At 40.8% G+C, this 21,446-nt stretch overlaps 1 protein-coding gene across 2 annotated transcripts in view; it reads left to right on the forward strand.

The window, feature by feature from the left end:
* The first annotated feature begins 4,443 nt into the window (after window positions 1-4,443).
* The window catches only part of LOC105100277 (histone-arginine methyltransferase CARM1), a 242,656-nt gene continuing 225,653 nt past the window's right edge, over window positions 4,444-21,446 (forward strand). For both annotated transcript variants that reach the window (XM_031449785.2, XM_031449786.2), the window contains exon 1: window positions 4,444-4,644. In XM_031449785.2, coding sequence (XP_031305645.1) covers window positions 4,467-4,644 — 178 coding nt within the window. In that variant the 5' untranslated portion in view covers window positions 4,444-4,466. The remainder of the gene's footprint in view (window positions 4,645-21,446) is intronic.

Here is a 21,446-nt window from a genome sequence, read left to right on the forward strand (position 1 = left end):
TGGGTGACCCAAACTTTTCACAAATGAGCATGAAAGTGCTACTGATACTGACTTGAGGGTTACAAATAAATTTTAGCAAGTAGATGAATTCATAAATATGGAACCTATAAGTGAATTTTGACTCTAGCTGTTTAATGGGCTAGAACACATGCAGATTATTATATTGTTTTAATTACTTTAACATCAACATTTCTTCATGATGTGTCAAAATTTATTATTTGGCTGAGGCACAGGTTTTTATTTTTTTGTGGACCCCCGTGTTCAGTAGTGTGGCTGCCATACTGCTGAGGGTAATATACTTTGAAATCAGGGGAAGAAAGCAGGAGAGCACTCTAGTCTGAGTCACTCGGCTCAGGAGGGGAGAATCTGCTACCAGGTATGAGGAAAAGAGCTCATCAGTGGTTGAAGAGCCTAGTCTAGGCTTCAAGGTATTGAATTATAGTTCACAGACAGAGTGAGCTGCACCCTGTGGAAGGCAGGAGATAGCCAAGGGTGGATCTCCTTTCTCTCTCTTACCTCAGCACCAGTCTGATGATGTCCTTTTGGATGCTAAAGCTGAGCTGAGCTTGCTGCCACAGGCACCTGCAAATGAGGTTGGCCAGAGGTCCTTTTCCACATATTATTTGGAGAAAGGAAAAGGTGGAAAGAATCTGTCAAAGCTTTGGACACGGATCATATGCATGAACAAAGTCAAATGCTTTTGATGCTGTACTGACAACCGAGTTGATCAGGAGCTAGAAATGGTGGGGGTCTCTCAAGGAAATCATGTACTGGGGTCCTTCCTCACTTCTGAGAGAACTTATTCTTTCTAGAGGATATGAAAGAGGAAGAATCTGGAGCATGGCTTTGGTTTCCCCAATTTGATCATGAGACCTCCATTCAATCTCAGCTCATGGGGCAAAACATAGCCTCCCCCTGTTATGTGCTGAGGCTGGCAGACCAGAGAAGGAATGCAGCTGATAAGTCCACCCAGCTGCTCTCAATCAACATCCCATTGCAGGCTGGAGCTCCTTTTTCTTCTGAACTATCCTGAATTAAAAAAAAAAAAAAAAAAAAAAAAAAGCTTGGTGGCCCTGAAAAGAAATGCTGATGACAGGAAGAGGTGGAAGAGAGTGATAGCTGTTCGAAAACAGAAGTTTGGGATAAACTAAAAATAGAAAGTCAAATTCAGTGGTGGATCAAGTAGATAATGTGAGTGAGTCTACATTATACTTAATACAGAAGAAAGAACAAATGATTCATGGAACTTTCTGCCTAGTGCTTGTACCAGGACAAAAACTGCTCAAGTGTAAATAAAACTATTAGAAGGCGAAACACCCTCAGGGGAAGATAAGGGGTTCTTAACCATCTTCATGATGGTAGGAGGAGAGAGGAAAGAAGGTGGGGACCATTTAAATAATGTGCTTACAATTCTGGGGTCTCATGAAGTTCTTGAGCTCTACTATTGGGAATACTAAGAAATTAGTCTTCTAGCTTCTAACGTTGAGAAGTTGTAGTCAGGGCTATTCATGGACTTACTTTTGTGTCTAAACTGGCAGAGAACTTATGCCATTTCTGAGCTGTGACTTTGGGCAAGTCAGTTAATCTTGGTGCCTAGTTTCCTCGTCAGTCAAAACAAGGGTAATATACCCTCTAACATTAAGTGAATTAATGTAACATGCTTAGAACAGTGCCAGGCATGTGGTAAGCAGTCTGTGTTAAATGACATGTTTTTTTTACCATATTATATCATTTATATGTGGAATCTAAAAAATAGATACAAATGAACTTACTTATAAACCAGAAATAGATTCACAGACATAGAAAACAAACTTACGGTTACCAAAGGGGAAAAGGGTGGGAGACATAAATTAGGAGTTTGAGATTTTCAGATACTAACTAGATATATAAAGAGATAAACAACAAGGTGCTACTGTATAGCACAAGGAACTATATCCAATATATATTTTTTTCCTTTTTCAGTTTTATTATGTAGAATTATTACAGTTTGACTGCACATACATACTATATTGCATGTAAATACGTATACAGTATACTGCACATTTTTTTCAGTTTACATATGTACTAATTATTGTTTCTAAGAACAGATTAGATCTTTAGCTTTTTAAACTTACATAGTTATCAAAGGAATAAAGCCAACTACAAAATAAGAATCAACAGAATACTGTAATCCAATCATAAAAGACAGTCAAATGTGCTGACACATATTGAAGAAATCAAAATAATTAGTTCACTTATATCCTTATTATTATTATTTTTTAGATTCTTCATATAAATGATGTCATATGGCATTTTTATTTCTCTAGATGACATAATTACCATGGATTGTCATTCCAGCTATCTCCTCCCTTTGGTTATCTGGTTCATTTGTCCTTCAGGTGATGCAAATTTGGTAAGCTTTCCAGTCTCCCTAGTCTTAACTCCCAAGTTGGGTAGACCTATCACAGCAAATCAGTCATTTTTAAATGACTCAACCTGATTTGGAGTTAGAGAAGAGACCTTGCCTTCGCTAAAGGGTTGTAAATCAGTGACAGCTCCCAGCATATGACTGAAGCCTCTCTGTAAGATGGAGACAAGACCATCTGGTCAACCTTAATGGAGTCCCTAAGTCTAGTCATGATCAAAGCTTAGACTTCCCAGCTTTGTGGTGACTGTTTGGACTTTTTTCTCTGATAAGCCTAAGTTGGATTTTTGCCCCCTGCATTAATGTGGGGGAAAGACTACCATTGTGTTTTACGTTTGTTTGTTTGTTTTAAGTAACAGGACTCCAGGTTTCTTGAGAGAGTGGTGAGAATTCTACTAAGGTCATTATGTTGCCCTTTTAGAGGTGCTTTATGAGTCATTTTCATCCATCATTCACATTTTAGTATAAATTAGTCTTCTCTCCCAGGACTTACTTTCCAATTTTACAGCTGACAGCATGTGAAAGCTGAACAAGCTTTTTTGACAGGAGGATAAAGAGGACCCAGGAAGGTCTCAGGTAGCACAAAAATACTTAGTGCCATCAAGTTAGGGCCTGAGAAGGTAAAAAGAAATGAGGAAGGCAGGAAAATGCTTTGAGGTGGCTGGAAGCAAAGAGGCAGAATAATGCAGTAAGAGTGGGGAAGAATGCAGGTGTTCCTGGGTCTTCACACCAGAAACCCCTTCCACAGCCCTGACTCTAAAGAATTTCTGATTATCGGGGGCTTCCCGGCACAAATCAAAGCCATGAGGCAGTAGATGTGAGAATGAGATAAGAAGGAAGAGCAGGGTACTTGGATGATAGAGACAGAGAAGCAGGGAAGAGAAAGCCTTGGGAGGGAATAAGGGGGGGAGCCAGAGAGGCCTCATCAGGAACTAGGGCTACATGGGAGGTGGGATGGGGTGGGGAGAAAAATGCGACCTGGGATTTCAGAAAGCCTGGCTGGGTTTGACAGTACAGTTGGAGATTCTGAAGTTACAGACCCCAGAACCTCTAGGGAAGCGCATTCTTGTAAAGTCAGCCTGCTTGGTTAAGGACATTGTCTTATGGAATTGAAATGGATTTACAATCCTTGCTTCCTGCCTGCAGCACATTCTGTCAGGAGGTCACAGACTGAGGACACATAAGCTGGTTCAGAATTTGAAGAAAATTTCCCCTTACGGCACCCGAGTCTACAACTGCGGGGGACTCTCTTCAAAAGAAGGACTGCTTCTTTTTCTTAACCCTCTGCAGCAGAAGGCCAATTTCTGCGCAAAGAAGACAGCGTGTGATTTGGTTTTGACCCTCTATCCTTTGATGCCTTGGAGCCAGCTGGGCAGGTGAGGGAGCTGGAGCCAGGCGTCAACTTGGGGATGAGACTCCCTGGCCCCCGCAGTCCACGTCTAGCAATATGATTCACAATGCAGCAGCAAGTAAGTTTTCAATTCCGAGTTAGGTGATGCAAGATGAATGTCATTTGGGGACAAGCCAGTCGGTGGAGTGTTCCTGGGCTTCCCCACTGCCTGGCTGCTGATGTCGGGACCCTGTCAATAAGAGCTCAGTACTTGGGATGGCCGCTCACACGTGGGCGCCAGTAGCCCCAGAAACTATCAGAGAGCCAGTGCCCATCTCAGAGAATTCCGGGCCAAGGCCTGTTCCAAACTGACGCCCACGCCCGCCGCGCGGTGTCAGCGAACAGCAGGTGTCACCCTTCTGCCTCCAAACCCCAATTGCCTCCAGGTGCCTCACGCGCTAGCAAAACTTGTGCGCTGCGCCCTCCTGCGCATCTACCGCACGCAGCCCCATGTGCCGGGGGTCGCCATGAGCCAGCGGCTGCCGGGCACCCGGTGGAGTGAGGGGATGTGATGTGCAGGACGGCGAGCGCAGCTCCAGCCAGCGGGCGCCTCCCAGCTGGAAAGGCGAACTTGCGGCGGAGGTGAGGAAGGTGCTAGCGCTTCCAAGCCCCTCCCCTTCCCGCGGCAGGTTCTCGGCGCGCGGAGCGGCGTGGGGCGGAGGCGCTCGCACCATGGCCGCGGCCCCGGCTCTCTCCCGGGTCCCGGCGCGCCGGCACTACCGTGTGCAACTGCGCTTCGTCACCGAGGAGCAGCTCTTCGCCGCAGGGCCGCTCTCGCTCCCCGACCCGAAGTCTCTGCGGCTGGAGGTGCACCCGGCAGGGGACGAGGCGGACGCGACGGTGACTGACGGTGAAGTACTAGCGCGACCCACGCACGCGAGTCCCGCTCCGAAGTGGCGGCTTCTGGCGCGCGCGCGCGCGCGGGAGTTGGGGGGGTGGGGGATAGAGTGGGGGCCGCGTGCGCTCAGGAAGCGGGGATGGGGCGCGGGGTGCGCTCCCGGTAGTTCTGGGTAGATGTGCAGCCCCGACAGCTAGCTGAGGGGGAGTGCGGGGCTACCTCGCCGGTGCCGAAAAGGCCCAGGTGGGTCGAATTGTGCCCCCTTTTTTGCGCGCAGAGAACTTTGGCGCTCCAGGCGGACAGGTGCTGAGAACTAGTGTTGGGTACTACTTGCAGATGTCAAAAGTGAGGCGCGTGATTTGCTTACCGCGATCCTATTCAGGAGCAGAGCAGGACGGGAACGCGCATCTCCTTCCTTCCCGGCCCGCGGGTTACTCGCTCCCTTTCCGAGGCAGTGGGCCACTTTCCAGTCTGAAGCTTTATGGAGGTCAAGTTCTAAAGTGCGGGAAGGACTGAGCCGGGTGTGCAGCAGTGGCGGCCAGTGTGGCGTCTACTTGGCATTACTTTTGGTTTCAAAAAGTGACCTTTGGCAAGGACGTGCAAGTGCAGCCCCTTGGGTTCCTTGAACGGAATCATGGGTATATTAAGGGAATGCTTCTAATCTTTGTAGGATCCCGGACCTTTTTGAGAACCGAGGTAAACTATAGAACCTGGCCCCGGAAAATGTGCACCAAACTTTGCATATAAATAAGAGGGGGTCACATGGCTTCCCTGCAACTCCTGTTAAGTACCCTGGTCCATTGAGTGTAGGGAACAGAGCCTGAGGCAGCTGAAAGTCTTCAGACTCCTGGGGTTTCGTCTGATCCAAAGTTACAAGATTCTGAATAGAGTTTAAAGTGTTCTGCGCTGTCATTTGGTTCCAGTGAGAATTTCAAATAACTGGCAAGTACTGTAGGATGTCGGTTCACTGCTTTATCTTGAAGGCCTTAGAGCAGATCCAGGCACATAGTAGGCACTCAGGAAATGCTTGTTGTGGAATGAAAGAAACCCTTCGGGATGTATCTTCTCCCTTTACTCTAGGCTGGCATGGGGAGACTTGGATCTTTAAAAAAGAAGTAGTAAATGTTATTTGACTAGTGTCTTAGGAAGCGTCAAGTTTGGCAAGAGATCAAAAGCGTTACTCAGCAACTCATTGATTCTCTTTTGGATGAGGGAGAGGAAAAAGAAGCTTTCAGTGTTTCTATTAGGAATTTTGAAACTTAAGGTGCCAGAAAAATTTCACTTGCCTATTTTGGTAATTTTGTTTAATCTGTAATCATACACATAGGGAAACAAAGGAGCAGATTTGAAATGTACATGGTACTTGGGGTGTCCTGTGAATTTCTTTCCTGCAAATGGGCCTTAAGAAATATTAGAAGTCCAAGGTGACTGAAGTTGTAGACTCCCCAGAGCACATCCAGTGCCTGGCCTGTGAGGATATAAGTGTCTTACAGAGAGGAATACCTTTCCCTCAGTGCAGCAAGTCAGGTCGGGAGATGACCTCTCTGGTGTACATTAAACCAGACTATTAGAAGTAGAATAATGAAAGCTAAGGCAGGCAATCGTTTTTACAAGATGCTGACTACGTTCCTTGAGAAAGATTCACTAACAAGAAAGAGAACTCACTCATAACAGCTTGAGTCCTAAAATGCATTCTATATATGAATGCAGTTACTGAAACTTGCTACTGTTTTATGTAGAGTTTTTGGAGAACAATTCTGGAGTTTGTTTGTTTTTAAGTAGCTCATTTTACTGTATAACCAACTAGACCTCTATGGATGGTGGCCAGGCAAAGCAAGCTTAAAATTCTAATGAACTATTTGAAGAGAGATTCTGGTGTACTCAAATATTGTACACGAAGTAGCAACATTTTGAATGGGTAGAATTTCTCCTGGGATAAAGATTGGTCCAAATTCTTAAATAGACTTTAAGAATGGGCCTAATCAATACAATTTTAGAAAATTATATAGTTTCTTAGCTCCTGTCTAGAATTAGTTGTTAAACAAGTAGACTCTGGAGTGATACTGCCTGGATTCAAATCCTGGCATTACCTTTTATAGCTGTGGTACTCTTAGCAACTCATTCACCCTATTTAAGCTTCAGTTTCCTCATTTATAAAATAAGGATGATAATAGAAATGCTACAAGAATTAAATAAATGCATACCCCATGCTTGGCATAATGTCTGTCATATATTAAGAACTCAGTAAGTGCTCATTGTTATTGAGTATATTATATTTATGTTCTGTCCCCAAAACAACAGTTTCCTCAGGCTGTTCTGAGGAATAGTTAGGCTGTATTTTTGTGAAGATGTTCCAAAGAAGGCTTATTAAATCTGGTAATAACTTGGAAAAATTGAATAGTCTTTCAGATTCTCAATCTCAGAAGCTTGTCATGTAAAGAATGGAACAGAACAAGACAAGTCAGTTTATTCTACTTTTAATCCTCCAAAATTGACAATGATTTTAAGAAGGAAACACACCAGGGGATCCAGCCAGTAATGTGCTCTAGCTTGTGAACTCTAGGAAGACAGTCACTCATTCCTTCTTTTCTTGCATGTTTTTCAAGTCCCTGTTTTACCAGGAGCCAGCCTGAGAGCATGCTTAATTCGTACTCATATCTCCAGAGCCTTCCACAATACCTCAATATTGATGTGCACACAAAGCATCAATAAATGTTTCTTAAGAGGATCAGTGATTTAATGCAAGCATTTTTGAATCTTGCTAAAATGAGAGTTAAAATACTGAGCACTGAGAGTGTAGACTGAGTTGTCTCCCAAATGACTAAGGCACTGGCTTCACTTACAGTCTAGTGGGATGTTTTAAAATATAATGTGTTAATGGACAATTGCAGGTAAGGTAAGGTCAATGGATCAGGAGACAGTTGCTGCTGGAAAGACAGTTTGTTACTCATTTCCCAAGGGGAGGGGCACAGCACACCGTCGTGGGGATGGGAGCACGCGGAGAAGCACTGGGGTCGGTCAGGAGGCAGAGGGAGACGGGGGAACTGTGGGCAAGAGCCTTCCCCGTGATTTTGGTAGGAAGGAACAGGTGACCTTGATTGGCTGGTTGCAATAATTTCAGAAGGCTCTGGGACATAGAGACTCTTTCTAGTGGTCTGGTATCTGGCCCTGGGGCGATTAGGGCAATAGATAGTGGCCCATAGTGTGAGAGCCCAGTAAAGGAGGTGGTTGGGATGTGGGCTCTAGATTGATTGGCTTATATTTGAAAAGCGTACTTCTAGGTAAGTTGTTCACTATCTCTAGGAATTGACTTACTCTGGGAGGGGCAGTCTCTCTAGCATCAGCAAGGCCCCAAATGTCAAAGCACCAGAATACAAAATGAAAAGACATATTTAATACAAGGGAATTGGTGAGTATAGAGGGTTGGGGTGGGTGCTGCTGGGTGTGGAGGGTGGCTGTATGTAGAAAGGGCCTGTGGGTCCAGATTGAGTTCAGGTGAGGGGAAAAATATATATTGTTTTCATTCCTCACGTGTATGGAAGAACTGGAAAATGGAAGGGAAGCATAAACGGGAGAGGCTGCTGCTTTCTCCACCCCTTTCTCCAGGTTCTCTGTAAGCCCCGTGCTGGGGGACTGGAGGAGACATTATGGGCTGAGACTGTATTGTGCAAAGGCTAAAAGTAGAGTGGATGTCCAGGAAAAAAGAGAGAACATTTCTTCTCTTTCTCATTTTAGAGTTGTCTTTTCACTCATCTGGAAGAGTTCAGAAAATATATAAATAAGCCACATAGATAATCAAGTGTAAAAATGCAGTGGTTTTTGTCTTTGAGGGATTGTAAAAGAATGCTACGTTTTTTGGTTCCCTAGTGGTAGAGGAGGGAAAAAAGAGAAGAAGTGACAGAGAAAAATATCCTTTGTATCACATGGGAGGATTCATCCTCCTCTTTCAGATTCTGTGATAAAAGAGTTAGTAAATTGAGGCCTAGAGACAGAATCTAGAAGTCAGTCACCTGTGTGTGACATAAGCATTCACTACTTTTCATACCAGAAAGATTCACTGAGCACATGTTCTGTGCTTATCACTGTGTGGGCAGTAAATGGGGTGCATAAAGTCTTGTCTTTATGGAGCAAATATTTTAATTGGGGGAAGACAGTAGCCAAAGACGCAGCAAGGTGATTTCAGACTGAGATACATGTTTTGAGGAAAATGAACAGAATGAAAAAAATAGACATTGAAGGGAAGTCTAATTTAAAGAGTGTGGTCAGGGAAGTCCTCTCAGGAATTAATATTTGATCTGAGGCAGAAAGGACAGAGGAGCTGACTAAGCAAAGAGCGGAGGAACAATATTTCAGATGGGGAAGATGGCAGGTAGAGGGCCCTGGAGCTAGAGGAGCCGTTGTATTTGTGATGGCCTGGGTAGCTAATGCTTGCTATGGGAGAGGGGAAGTAATGTGAGTTAAAGTTATCGTGCCAGTTATGATTGGAGCATAACAAGTACCTCAGTGACTTAAAATAACTATTTCATAATGTCCTGGACTCTGTGGGTTAAGAACCAGGAAGAGCATGGCTGGGTGATTATTCTGCTCCTTGTGGCATGGACTGAGGTTATTCCTTGACACTCAGCTGGTGACCAGTCTGGTCTGGGGGATCCAAGAAGGCTTCATTCACCTGGGCTGGCATCGGAGCTAGTGTGATTTGTGTGTTAATTTGTGTGGGCCATGTGCCTGGATATTTGGGTAAACATTCTGGGTGTTTCTGTGAGGGTGTTTTGGGGTGAGATTAACATTTGAATCAGTGACTTGGAGTAAAGAAGACTGCTCTCCAGAATGTGGGTGGGCCTCATCCAATCAGTTGAAGGCCTTAATAGAACAAAGACTGATCTTCTCTGAGCAAGAAAGAATTCTGCCAAATGATGGTCTTTGGACTTGAACTCTAGCACTGAGATTGTCAGTAGGGAGCCTCCATATGTGGTGTGTCTTCCTCCTGCATTGTTTCTTCACACTGGGGACCTCTTCCAGGGAGATTTCTGGTTCCGAGTGGGAGTTTTTCGGCAAACAGAGCAGAAGCTGAATTCCTTTTTGTGACCCACATACGGAAATCAGCCAACATCACCAATGTCATTGTCTGCTGGTCAAAGCAGTTACAAGCCTGCCCAGATTCAAGAGAAGAGAATGTAGACCCCACCTTTTTATGGAAAGAGTATTAAAGAATTTGGAGATAATGTTTTAGAACTACCAGTTAGACCAGTTGGGTCATGTAGGATGTAATACACATACACACACACACACACGTACACTCATACTCACTAATGAGGTTTTGGAGCAGCTGTAATAAAAGCTTTCTTAATCACAATTACTGAAAAAAATGATGGAGAGCATGCGTTTTGATGTGTATCACAATGGTCTTTCTCCTTATAAATTCATAAATTGAGCTTACCCCAAAACCTTGAAGGCCTATCACTTTGGGTGAACATCCCAGAAGATAACCTTCTCTGCAGGCAGCAGATGAGGAAGCAAGCAGGGAGGGGGGTGAAGTTGTCAGAGTCCTGTTCTTCCAAAGGCATACATAAATCAGAGAACCCTGGGAGAGACAGGGTGGGGGTGGAGAGAGAGGCTAGAATTGTTACTGGGGCCCAGCATTTCTCAATGAGGTACAAATACCTTTTGTACTGGGAACATTCTTCATTGTGAGAGACATTGCAGATTGGTTAGCACCCCTGGCTCCTTGGCAGCAAATGCCTACAACCCCCACTCTTGTACCCCAAGTTCTGTGGCAATGAAGAATAGACTTCTTGCATGCTAGTAGAACTCTCTTCACATGGACACACAAGGGAGGAAAAATGCAGAATTCCCTCCCCTGCCCACCCCACAGCAATCACAAATTCAGGAAATTCCCCCCAAAACAGTAGATTATTCTTTATATTCACAGTCAGATCCAACCTTGCTACCATTTAATCCCAGTAACTGTTTCAGTATTGTTGCACTGAGGAGTTGTTTTAAAATGTGAAATACAGTCAGAATCCTGCCAAGTAACTCCTTTCTTTCATTGTTATTTTACCAAAAGCAATGCTTTCATGATTTCATTATAGCTTTCCCAAGAAGATATTTAATGCAACGAAATGAAGGCTTTCAGCTAGACCTGGTTTTGTGTTCCAGCATTATGGGATGTATACCAGTGAAGGGAAAGCATTTCCTTCCTCTGTCAGGCAGTAACCGTGCCTCGAATGGATGACAAATGGAAAATCATTCAAGGCCCTTGTGTATCTGAGGTCTGAAGACACCAGAAGTGAAAATAGATGAAAAGACTTGTTTTCCTGGCCAAATAAAGAGCCTTTAAGATCTTTCTTCCCCCGTTTTCAATAGTCTTACTTAGTTATGGTCTGTGTTCAGTACCAATGAATAAACTAGTTCAAAGACAGGCAATCCACTGATTAATACTTATCGTCAATGCCACTAGGGAGAGAAAAGAGGCATAGGGATCTTGTAAATAAACGGTAGATAGCAAAGTTGCCCTAACTTTCAGAGTTATTATTCAAAACAAAGGTTATTGAAGCCAAAAAAAGGAAATATCACTGACGACATATTTGTGCTTTGTATTGAGACTCGGTATTTGAAACAGACTTACTTTAAAAGATGAGGCTTATAAAAATGTACCAGATTAGAACTATCCTGGTGATGAAACTCCCTCCCTACCTGATTCCCCCTCCTTTGGACACAGATGACGTGCACTCTCAGCCCTGGCCCATTGCAGCCCAGGTATAGGGTGCATTCTGTCTTCAGGATCCTCCTCTTCCTTCCAGGATTTTCGTCCCTTATAAATCCCCAGTGCCTGGGAGTCTTTCCCATACTTCGTCTTGCCAGAGTTTCCCCCTGAAGACTTGTGGGTAAAAGCTGAAGGGGTTAGGTTTTCCCAGTGCATTAGTGTTTTAATGGGGACAAATCCCTTGCTCAGTGGAATGACTTTACATTCTAGAATAAGGACTTTTTTCCAGATCTGAAAGATCGTTGATTGTTGCAAATCACTTTCTCATGATGACATTTACCTCCACTCAGCTAAGCTACTCCTTCATGGTAGGTACTACACTATCTCTAGCTTCACAGTGACCTGGAGGGTAGAAAATATTGACCTTACTTTATTGATCCATTTTGTTCCAAGTATATTGTTCTCCAAACCTGACTACATCCTCTTGTGTTCAGTTACCGGGTCGGTCTATAGCTTGTGGTAAAGTTGGGCTTCTAGCTGCAGACCCAAAGTTGGATTTGCCCATAGGCATGGAAACATTTGCTTGTTATTTCGAGGGAGCTGGATTCCTTAGTGAGCGTAGAAACTCGAGCAAGGATAGAGGGGCTGGTAGTACTGTTCTCGGCATATTTTAGACAGAAATGAGGTTTCCTAACTCCTGGCCAGCCATCTGAATAAAATTGTGTGACCTTCTTTTGTTGATTGCTTCTCACCATCTTAACCTCTGTGTTATGATGAGGTTGGTGAGGTGGTTGCATCTATCAGATCAGAATCCCTCATTTACTGGCTTCATGAAACTTGTCTGAAGCTTTGTTTTCTCTTCTGGAAGCCGAGATCATTTTTACCTCATAAAGTAATGGGGAAAATAAGCAGAATAATAAAAGAAATTCAAAATGACTTCTATTAATTTTCAAAGTACACGGAGTCAAAATTATCAAATAGAAATAATGCAAAGATATTTGACAAGTAGTTGTTAAAAAAAAATTGGCACTTCTGTGGAGCTTACATTCTAGTACAATTCAGAAAGCATCAGGATTCTTCATCTGTCTGGGACTTCCTGGAGGACTGTTTGAGGAAATAGATATTTTGAGATTCTAACAGATTCATTGTGTGTAGTTATCCTTCACACTCAGAACCCCCATTCAGCCCTTTGTATATTGGAGTCCTTCTCATCCGTTAGTTCAAAGTTGGGAAGTTATGTTTCTCACCATGCTAAGGACCCAGTGTTCCTACTGCATCACTGTCATTGATCTCAGACCTCTTGCTTCCATAGCAGTTATCACAACTTGTAATGAGAAATTAAAAAAAAAAAAAAGTTTACCCTTGGTTAAAATTGAAGTTGGAATCACAGGCTGCAAATCACCAGAGTGTTTAATGAGAAACTAGAGAAGAAGAGAAGAGGTGGACCCAAATGCTTTTGAGAAGGTGAGGAGGTTGAAGCACATTTTCCAGTTAGGAACCATGAAGGCATAAAGGAGAAAGAACACCAGCCAGGTCAGGTGAAAGGACTAGCTGGATTATTGCTACACATTTTCTGAATTTAGTCGTCATGAAATTGAGTTCCTGGTCAGCCTGTTGGCTAAGAAGGGGATAAAGTTCTCATAATGTTTTGTTTTTAACTGTAGAAAGTTTATTGGTATTTCCTGGAAAATATAAGTCAGCCTTGAGGCTCTTCTGACTACCACTGAAAAGCTTATTTAACGTGTGTTATGGGAAATTGTATTTACTTACTATATTTTAGAAAATTGTGTTTGTGAAAATACTTGTAGAAAATTAAGTTTATTCACCTAGTTGTATTGTACACAGCAGCACTGTGATGAATACGTTATGGACTTTACTTAATAATGCCGCCATGTCAGTGATGGAATTAATTTCATTTATTGGTTCATGCAGTTCATATTTACTGCACACTTCACTATGAGCCAGGCACTGTTACAGGCACTGGGCATACAGCAGTGTATTAGTTACCTATTTTGAGTAACAACTAACCACCAACTCACTGGCTTAAAACAGCACACATTGACTGTCTTACTATTTCTAGGGTCAGAAATCTGGGCATGGCTTAGCTGGGTCCCCTGCTGAGGGTCTCCCAGAGCTGTAATGAAGACTCTGCTTGTGCTGAGGTTTCGTGTAAAGGTTTGGCGAGGGAGGGGTCCTCTTCTAATCCCACTCTTGTGGGTGTTGGCTATTCAGTTCATCAACAGCTGTTCACGGAGGAACTTGCTCCCTTGCAGCCTGTTTGTAAGAGGCCTCCTCCAGTTCCTTGGTATATGGACTGCCCAGCATTGCAACTTGTGTCATCATGGCCAGCAAGAGAGGGAGGAGCCTGATAGCAAGATGAAAGTCTCAGTCTCATGTAACCTAATCGTGGAGGTGACACCCGTGACTTTGTCGTAGTCTGTTGGTTAGTTACTAGGCCAGTCCACACCCGAGGGGAGAGGATTCCATAGTGGCATGAATACTGAGAGGCAGAGATCATTGAGGGCCATTTTAGAGTCTGCCTGCCCCAAGGAATGAACAAAGCAAAGTCACTGCTTTTACCGAGCATATATCCTAGTACTAGTATTCAGAAAGCATCAGCATCTCTGTCTCTGCTGGACTTTCTGTGAGCCTGTTTGAAGAAAATATATATGTGCTTCTAACACAAATTGCTAAACACAAGGTGAAGAATCCTTTTTTAAATTAGTTACCCATACAGCCCTGCCATGAAACTCTCAGGGATTTTGTAGCTATATTGCAGAACTAAAGCACGTATCTCAAAGTATACGAAATCTCTCAACAGAGCTGCACTGATCAATGGAACAGAAAATCAGCTCCACTGTGCTTTTTGGCTTCTAGGTCCTTTGCTTTGCTTTGGATAGCTGGATGGCAGTGGCCTCTATTTATGATTAAGACAGATCCTTTGTGGTAACTTCTATTTAATTTTTAGTCAGCTTTACTTCATCATGAGTTCATTTCTTTGTCTGGAGGGCTTAGCCAGCTTTTCTTCTTTGCAGGGATGCAAGGAAGAGATATATTGAAGATAAAATTTGTCTTGTGTTTCAGTTCAGACACTGAAGCATTTTTATTAAGTCACTCACAGGGGAGACAGAATGAGCTGCTGTTTCAAATACTAGAAGTTAGAGTGAAGTTTTATAGAGTGAAACAAAGAAGTTGTACAAGATGGGAAAGGAGAAGGAGGGAACAAAGGATGGAAGGAAGGATGGTAGACAAGAAAGGAAGCTAAGAGTGCTCATTGTGGGTTTATTGCATCTTAGGGAATAAACAACTGGTACACTCTGGGGAGATTGCTCTTTTCTGTACTAGCGATGTTTTTGGCTTTAAATCATTATCTAAAATACATTTCACCAACTTTGACATTTACCCAGTCATGGGTTTAGAATTTATATTTTAAAAAACATGGAGATAAATTCTGGGTAGGCTTGAGAGAATACCTACACCTTGGATCTTGGGTATCAGAAAATCAAAGATTAATGAAAATCCGTGATCTGGAACAGGGAAGAGGAAAGTGAATTTGAATTTTGTGCATTGATGTCAGCCTAACCAAGTCTGGCTAATGGCACCGCAGATCCCAAGGTATTTGTAAATATTGCAAATTAATGTGAGGTACCCTGCTATGCTTGGAAAAGGACTGAGGCACAGCTCAGGAACTGGCCTAAGAAATTCGGAGGAAGTAACATTGCTGACGGTGCAATGTTAATTCCAGCCATCGGGGCTAGAATCTTGGTCCTCATAATGCTTCTCTGTGCTTGGAAAGCTAAAGGTCTGTGTGATTGCTTCATGAATTTCCTTTGGGTAAAGTCTTTTTTTTTCCTTACAAGGAGGCTCATTTCTGATTTCATACTTTTTCTCCCTCAGAAAAGTAAGTTTTTAAATACTATTTCCACACACAGATGACAGATGAATCCTTCAGGATATGAATTCTGTTTCCTTAGATTTTTAGGAACATCACATCAGAAAGCAGAGAACATGTCAGCTATAGGTAATGAATATTAATTTTCTAACCTCTAGAATAACAGTAGCATTAGCAGAGACTGTGGTTCAGAGAGGTGGAAGAAACCTGCCGGCGAACCTCACTGGTAAAGGAACGAGCCGGGGCTGAAGCCCAGTACCCCAGTGTCCAGTTCAGTCCAGTGTCCCACGATCTCCTTAGAGAGCATTTAGAATGAGTTCTCTTAGCTGGTTTATATGATTCGTACCTCTTCACTCCCAAAAATAGTTGTGATTTTCATTTACAAGAAGAATACTTTCTTTTCATAAAGCATCTGGTTCCTTGCCATTCCAGGGAGAATGATAATACTGCTCTTGAAGCACTTAGGAATACTGCGTTCTCTGCGTTTTTCCATATTCTGATGGGGACCTTCATGTTCAGCGTCCTGAGGTCAGAGATTGTGTCTTAATCATTTCTGTATCTCTAGGAAGATGTACAGCAAGGCCTGGTTCTAGTGGGTATAGTTATGCAGCTTCTGGGACACAAAGTATAATTTTTCCTTGGAAAACATCAACGTAGAATCCATATCATCTTTACTCAGACATTGTTACAGTGAGCTAATTTTTCTGTAAGCTTTCTAGTAATTTAATCGACTTTATTCTTGCTTTTATTAGTTAATTTTGTTCCACTTGGAGCATGTTCTTCTTAATCAGAACATGTGCCTGAAATTTAAAATAATAATAATAATATAATAAGTGAAGGGAAGCAGTTGGGCTAATTTGCTTATATACTTCAACAAAGCATCATTTAGTGTCCGCCAGGTTTTCCCATTCTTTTTTCCATGATTCTTTCTTAAATTCTTTCTGTGCTTTTAGTTAGCTCAGTTCACATGGGGCCAAACATATTTGCAACCTGTGGATAATACCCACGTTGCAAAAAGGTCCTGAAATTTCTAACAGATAAAGTTCCTTAGAAAGCTAGAGAAGACACTTATCTCCATTGGAGCTTAGATCCCAAGAAATAGGGATTTCATATGGTTTGAAGCAGAAGAGTAGCCTTTAAATAAACCTTTTGCAAAGCAACATATTCTGTCATTAGCAAGTAGCAAGATTATGAAATGACATGGTCATTTTCATTATTTCTTAAAAAATTTGTTAATTTATGCCATTTTTAAAGGTGATTTTTCCATTTACACTTATTACAAAATATTGACTATGTTTTCCATGTTGCACAATACATCCTTGAGCCTATTACACCCAGTAGTTTGTACCTTGCACTCGCCACCCTCATATTACCTCCACCAACTGGTAACCATTAGTTTGTTCATTATCTGTGAGTCTGCTTCTTTTTTGTTATATTCACTAGTTTGTTGTATTCTTAAATTCCACATATAAGTAACATCATATAGTATTTGTTTTTCTCTGTCTGACTTGTTTCATTTAGCATAATGCCCTGCAAGTCCATCCATGTTGCTGCAAAAGGCAAAATTTCATTCTGTTTTACGGCTGAGTAGTATTCCATTGTGTATATCTACCACATCTCCTTATCTGTTCATCTAATAATGGCCACTTAGGTTCCTTCCATAAATGGACAACTGTAAATAATGCTGCTTCAAATTTTAGGGTGCATATATGTTTTCAGATTAATGTTTTTGTTTCTTTTGGATACATACCCAGGAGTGGAATTGCCAGGCATGGCAGTTCTATTTTTAGTTTTTTGAGAAACTTTCATACTGTTTTCCACAATGACTGCACCAATTTACATTCCCACCAAAAATGTATGAGAGTTTCCTTTTCTCCACAGCTTTGCGCACATTTGTTGTGTTCTTTTTGATCATAGCCAAATGATAGCCGTTCTGACAGGTGTGAGGTGATAGTTTTTGTGGTTTTGATTTGCATTTCGCCAATGACTAGAAATGTTGAGCATCTTTTCATATGCCTATTGGCATCTTCATTTCCTCTTTGGAGAAATGTCTATCAGTTCTTCTGCCCATTTTAAAAATTGGGTTGTTATTTTTCTTGATGTTGGGTTGTGTGACCTGTTTATATATGGTGGATAGTAACCACTTGACAGTCATGATTTCCAAATATTTTCTCCTATTTAGTACATTGTCTTTTAATTTTGTCAATGATTTCTTTCACTGTGTAAAATCTTTACAGTTTAATTAGGACCCATTTGTTTATTTTTGCTTTTATTTCCTTTAGGAGATGGATCCAAAAAAATACTGCTTCAGTTTATGTCAGAGTGTTCTGCCTACGTTTCCCTCCAGGATTTTTAGAGATTCTAGTCTTACATTTAGGTCTTTAACCCATTTTGAGTTTATTTTTGTATATGGTGTTACAGAATGTTCTAATTTCATTCTTTTACATATAGCTGTCCAGTTTTCCCAGCATCACTAATTGAAGAGACTATCTTTTCTCCATTGTATATTCTTGCCTGCTTTATCATAGATTAATTGACCATAAGTGCATGGGCTTATTTCTAGGCTTTCTAACCTGTTCTGTTGATCTTTGTGTCTGTTTTTGTGCCAGTACCATACTGTTTTGATTACTGTAGCTTTGCAGTAGAGTGTAATGTCAGGGAGCCTGATTTCTCCAGCTACATTCTTCTTTCTCAAGATTGGTTTGGCCGTTTGGGGTCTTTTGTGTTTCTATACAAATTTTACAATTATTTGCTCTAGTTCTGTGGAAAATGCCATTGGTATTTTGATAGAGATTGTGCTGAATCTATAGATTGCCTTGGGTATTATGGTCATTTTAACAATATTGATTCTTTGAGTCCAGGAACACAATATATCTTTCCATCTGTTTGAGTCACCTTCATTTTCTTTCATCAGTGTCTTATAGTTTTCAGAGTCAGGTCCTTTGCCTCCTTGTGTGTTTTCTTCTTTTTGATGTGATGGTAAATGGAATTGTTTCTGTAATTTCTCTTTCTCATATTTCATTGTTAGTGTATAGAAACGCAGCAGATTTCTGTATATTAATGTTATGCCCTGCAACTCTACCGAATGCACTGGTGAGCTCTAGTAGTTTTCTAGTGGCATCTTTAGGATTTTCTGTGTATAGTACCGTGCCATCTGCACAGTGATCATTTTACTTTTTCCTTTCCAATTTGGGTTCCTTTTATTTGTTTTTCTTCTCTGACTGCTGTGACTAGGACTTCCAAAACTATGTTGAATAAAAGTGGTGAGTGGGCATTCTTGTCTTGTTTTTGATCTTAGAGGAAATGCTTTCAGCTTTTCACCACTGAGAACAATGTTAGCTGTGGGTTTGTCATATATGGCCTTTATTATGTTGAGGTATGTTACCTCTATGCCCACGTTCTGGAGAGTTTCTTTCATAAGGGGATGTTGAATTTTATCAAAAACTCTTTCTTAAAATCATCGTATGTTTTTTATTCTTCAGTTTGTGACTGTGTTGTATTATATTGATTGATTCGCAGACACTGAAAAATCGTTGCATCCCTGGGATAAATCCCACTTGATCATGGTGTATGATCCTTTTAATGTATTGTTGGATTCAGTTTGCTAGTATTTTGTTGAGGCTTTTTGCATCTATGTTCATCAGTGATACTGGCCTGTAATTTTCTTTTTTTTGGGTGATATCTTTGTCTGGTTTTGGTATTAGGGTGGTAATGGCCTCATAGAATTAGTTTGGAAGTATTCCTTCCTCTACAAACTTTCAGAATAATATCTGAAGGATAGGTGTTAACTCTTCTCTAAAATGTTTGGTAGAATTCACCTGTGAAGCCATCTGGTCCTGCACTTGTTTTTTGGGAGTTTTAAAATTACTGATTCAATTTCATTATTGGTAATTGGGTCAGTTCATATTTTCTATTTCTTTTTGTTCAGTCTTGGGAGATTATACCCATTTAAGACGTTGTCCATTTCTTCTAGGTTGTCCATTTTATTGGCATATAGTTGCTCATAATAGTCTCTTTTGATCCTTTGTATTTCTGTGATGTTGATTGTAACTTCTTTTTCACTTCTGATTGTATTGATTTGGGCCCTCTCTCTCTTGATGAGTCTGGGTAAAGATTTATCAATTCTGCTTATTTTTTCAAAGAACCAGCTTTTAGTTTCATTGATCTTTTCTATTTTTTTAGTCTCTTTCATTTATTTCTTCTCCAATCCTCATGATTTCTTCCCTTCTGCTAACTTTGGGTTTTGTTTTTTCTTCTTTCTCTAGTTCCTGTAGGAGTAAGATTAGGTTGTTTATTTGAGATTTTTTCTTGTTTCCTGAGGTTAGTTTGTATCACTGTAAACTTCTCTTAGAACTGCTTTTGTTGCGTCCTGTAGGTTTTAGATCATCATGTTTTTGTTTTGATTTGCCTCTAGGTTTTGTTTTTTTTTTATATCCTTTTTGATTTTTTCAGTAACCCATTGATTGTTTATTAGCATATCATTTAGCCTTCACATGTTTGTGCTTTTTGCAGTTTTCATGTTGATTTCTAGTGGGATGTTAAAGTCCCTACTGGCAATTTCTCCTTTTGTATCTGTTAATATTTACTTTATACACTTAGTTGCACCTGTGTGTGCATATATGTTTATAGTTGTTGTATCTTTTCCTTGGATGGATCTTCTGAGTATTATGTGGTTACTCTTATAACAGTCTTAATTTTAAGGTGTATTTTGTCTGATATAAGTATTATTACCCTGGCTTTTTTTTTTTTTTTTTTGATTTCCATTTTTGTGGAATACCATTCTCCATCCCCTTACTTTCAGTTTGTATGTTTCTCTAGATCTGAAGTGAGTCTCTTATAGGCTGCATATACATGAGTCTTGTTTTTGCATCCATTCATGCAGTCTGTGTCTTTTGATTGGAGCATTTAGTCTGCTTACATTTAAGGTAATAATCAATAGGTGTGTTCTTTGTTTTTTAATTGAAACATAGTTGATTTACAACATTGTGTTACTTTCTGGTGTGCAGCCTAATGATTCAGTTATATATACACATATATTATTTTTCATATTCTTTGTTATAGGTTATTACAAAATTTTGAATATAGTTCTCAGTGCTAAACAATAGAACCTTGTTTATCTATTTTATAAATAGTTGTTAGTATCTGAAAATCCCAAACTCCTGATTTATCCCTCTGCCTTTCCCCTTTGGTAACCACATGTTTCTTTTCTATGTGTCTTTCTGTTTTGTAAATAAGTTTATTTGTGCCATTTTTTTGATTCAGCATATAAATAATATCATGTGATATATATCTTTCTCTGGTATTATTTTTTATGGCTCAGTAGTATTCCAGTGTGTGTGTGTGTGTGTGTGTGTGTGTGTGTGTGTGTGTGTGTGTGACTGGATCTTCTTTATCCAGTCATCTGTCAGTGAACATTTAGGTTGCTTCCACGTCTAGGCTATTGTCAGTAGTGCTGCTATGAACATTTGGATGCATGTATTTAAATGTAACTCCAGTTAGAATTTCCTCTGGCTATATGCCCTTAGGATTGCTGGATCATATGGTAAGTCTATTTTTCAGTTTTTTGAGGAATTTCCATACTGTTTTCCACAGTGGCTGCACCAATTTACACTCCCATCAACAGTGTATGAGGGTTCTCTTTTTCCTACACCTTCTCCAGCATTTATCATTCATGGACTTTTTAATGATGGTCATTCTGACTAGGTGATACCTTATAGTTTTTATTTGAATTTCTCTGATAATTAGTGATACTGAGCATCTTTTCTTGTGCCTATTGGCCATCTGTATGTCTTCATTAGAGAAATATCTGTTTAGGTCTTCTGCACATTTTTTGATTGGTTTCTTTGTTGTTGTTTTTTTTTTTTTTTTTGTTATTGAGTTGTATGAGCTGTTTGTGTATTCTGGAAGTTAAACCCTTGTCAGTTGCATTGTTTGGAAATATTTCTCTCTTTCCGTAAGTTCTTTTCATTTTGTTTATGGTATCCTTTGCCATGCAAAAGCTTATAAGTTTAGTTAGGTCCCATTTATTTATTTTTGCTTTTGTTTCTGTTGCCTTGGGCAACTGACCTAGGAGAACATAGCTATGATTTATGTCAAAGAATGTTTTGCCTACGTTTTCAATATGTACTCTTACTGACATTTTGTTCATTGTTTTGGATTTGTTTTGTAGGTGTTTGTTTCCCTGTTTCTTCTTTTATTCTCTTCTGATTTGATGACTAC

Source organism: Camelus dromedarius, chromosome 10 (genome assembly GCF_036321535.1).
Source record: "Camelus dromedarius isolate mCamDro1 chromosome 10, mCamDro1.pat, whole genome shotgun sequence".
NCBI lineage: Eukaryota > Metazoa > Chordata > Mammalia > Artiodactyla > Camelidae > Camelus > Camelus dromedarius.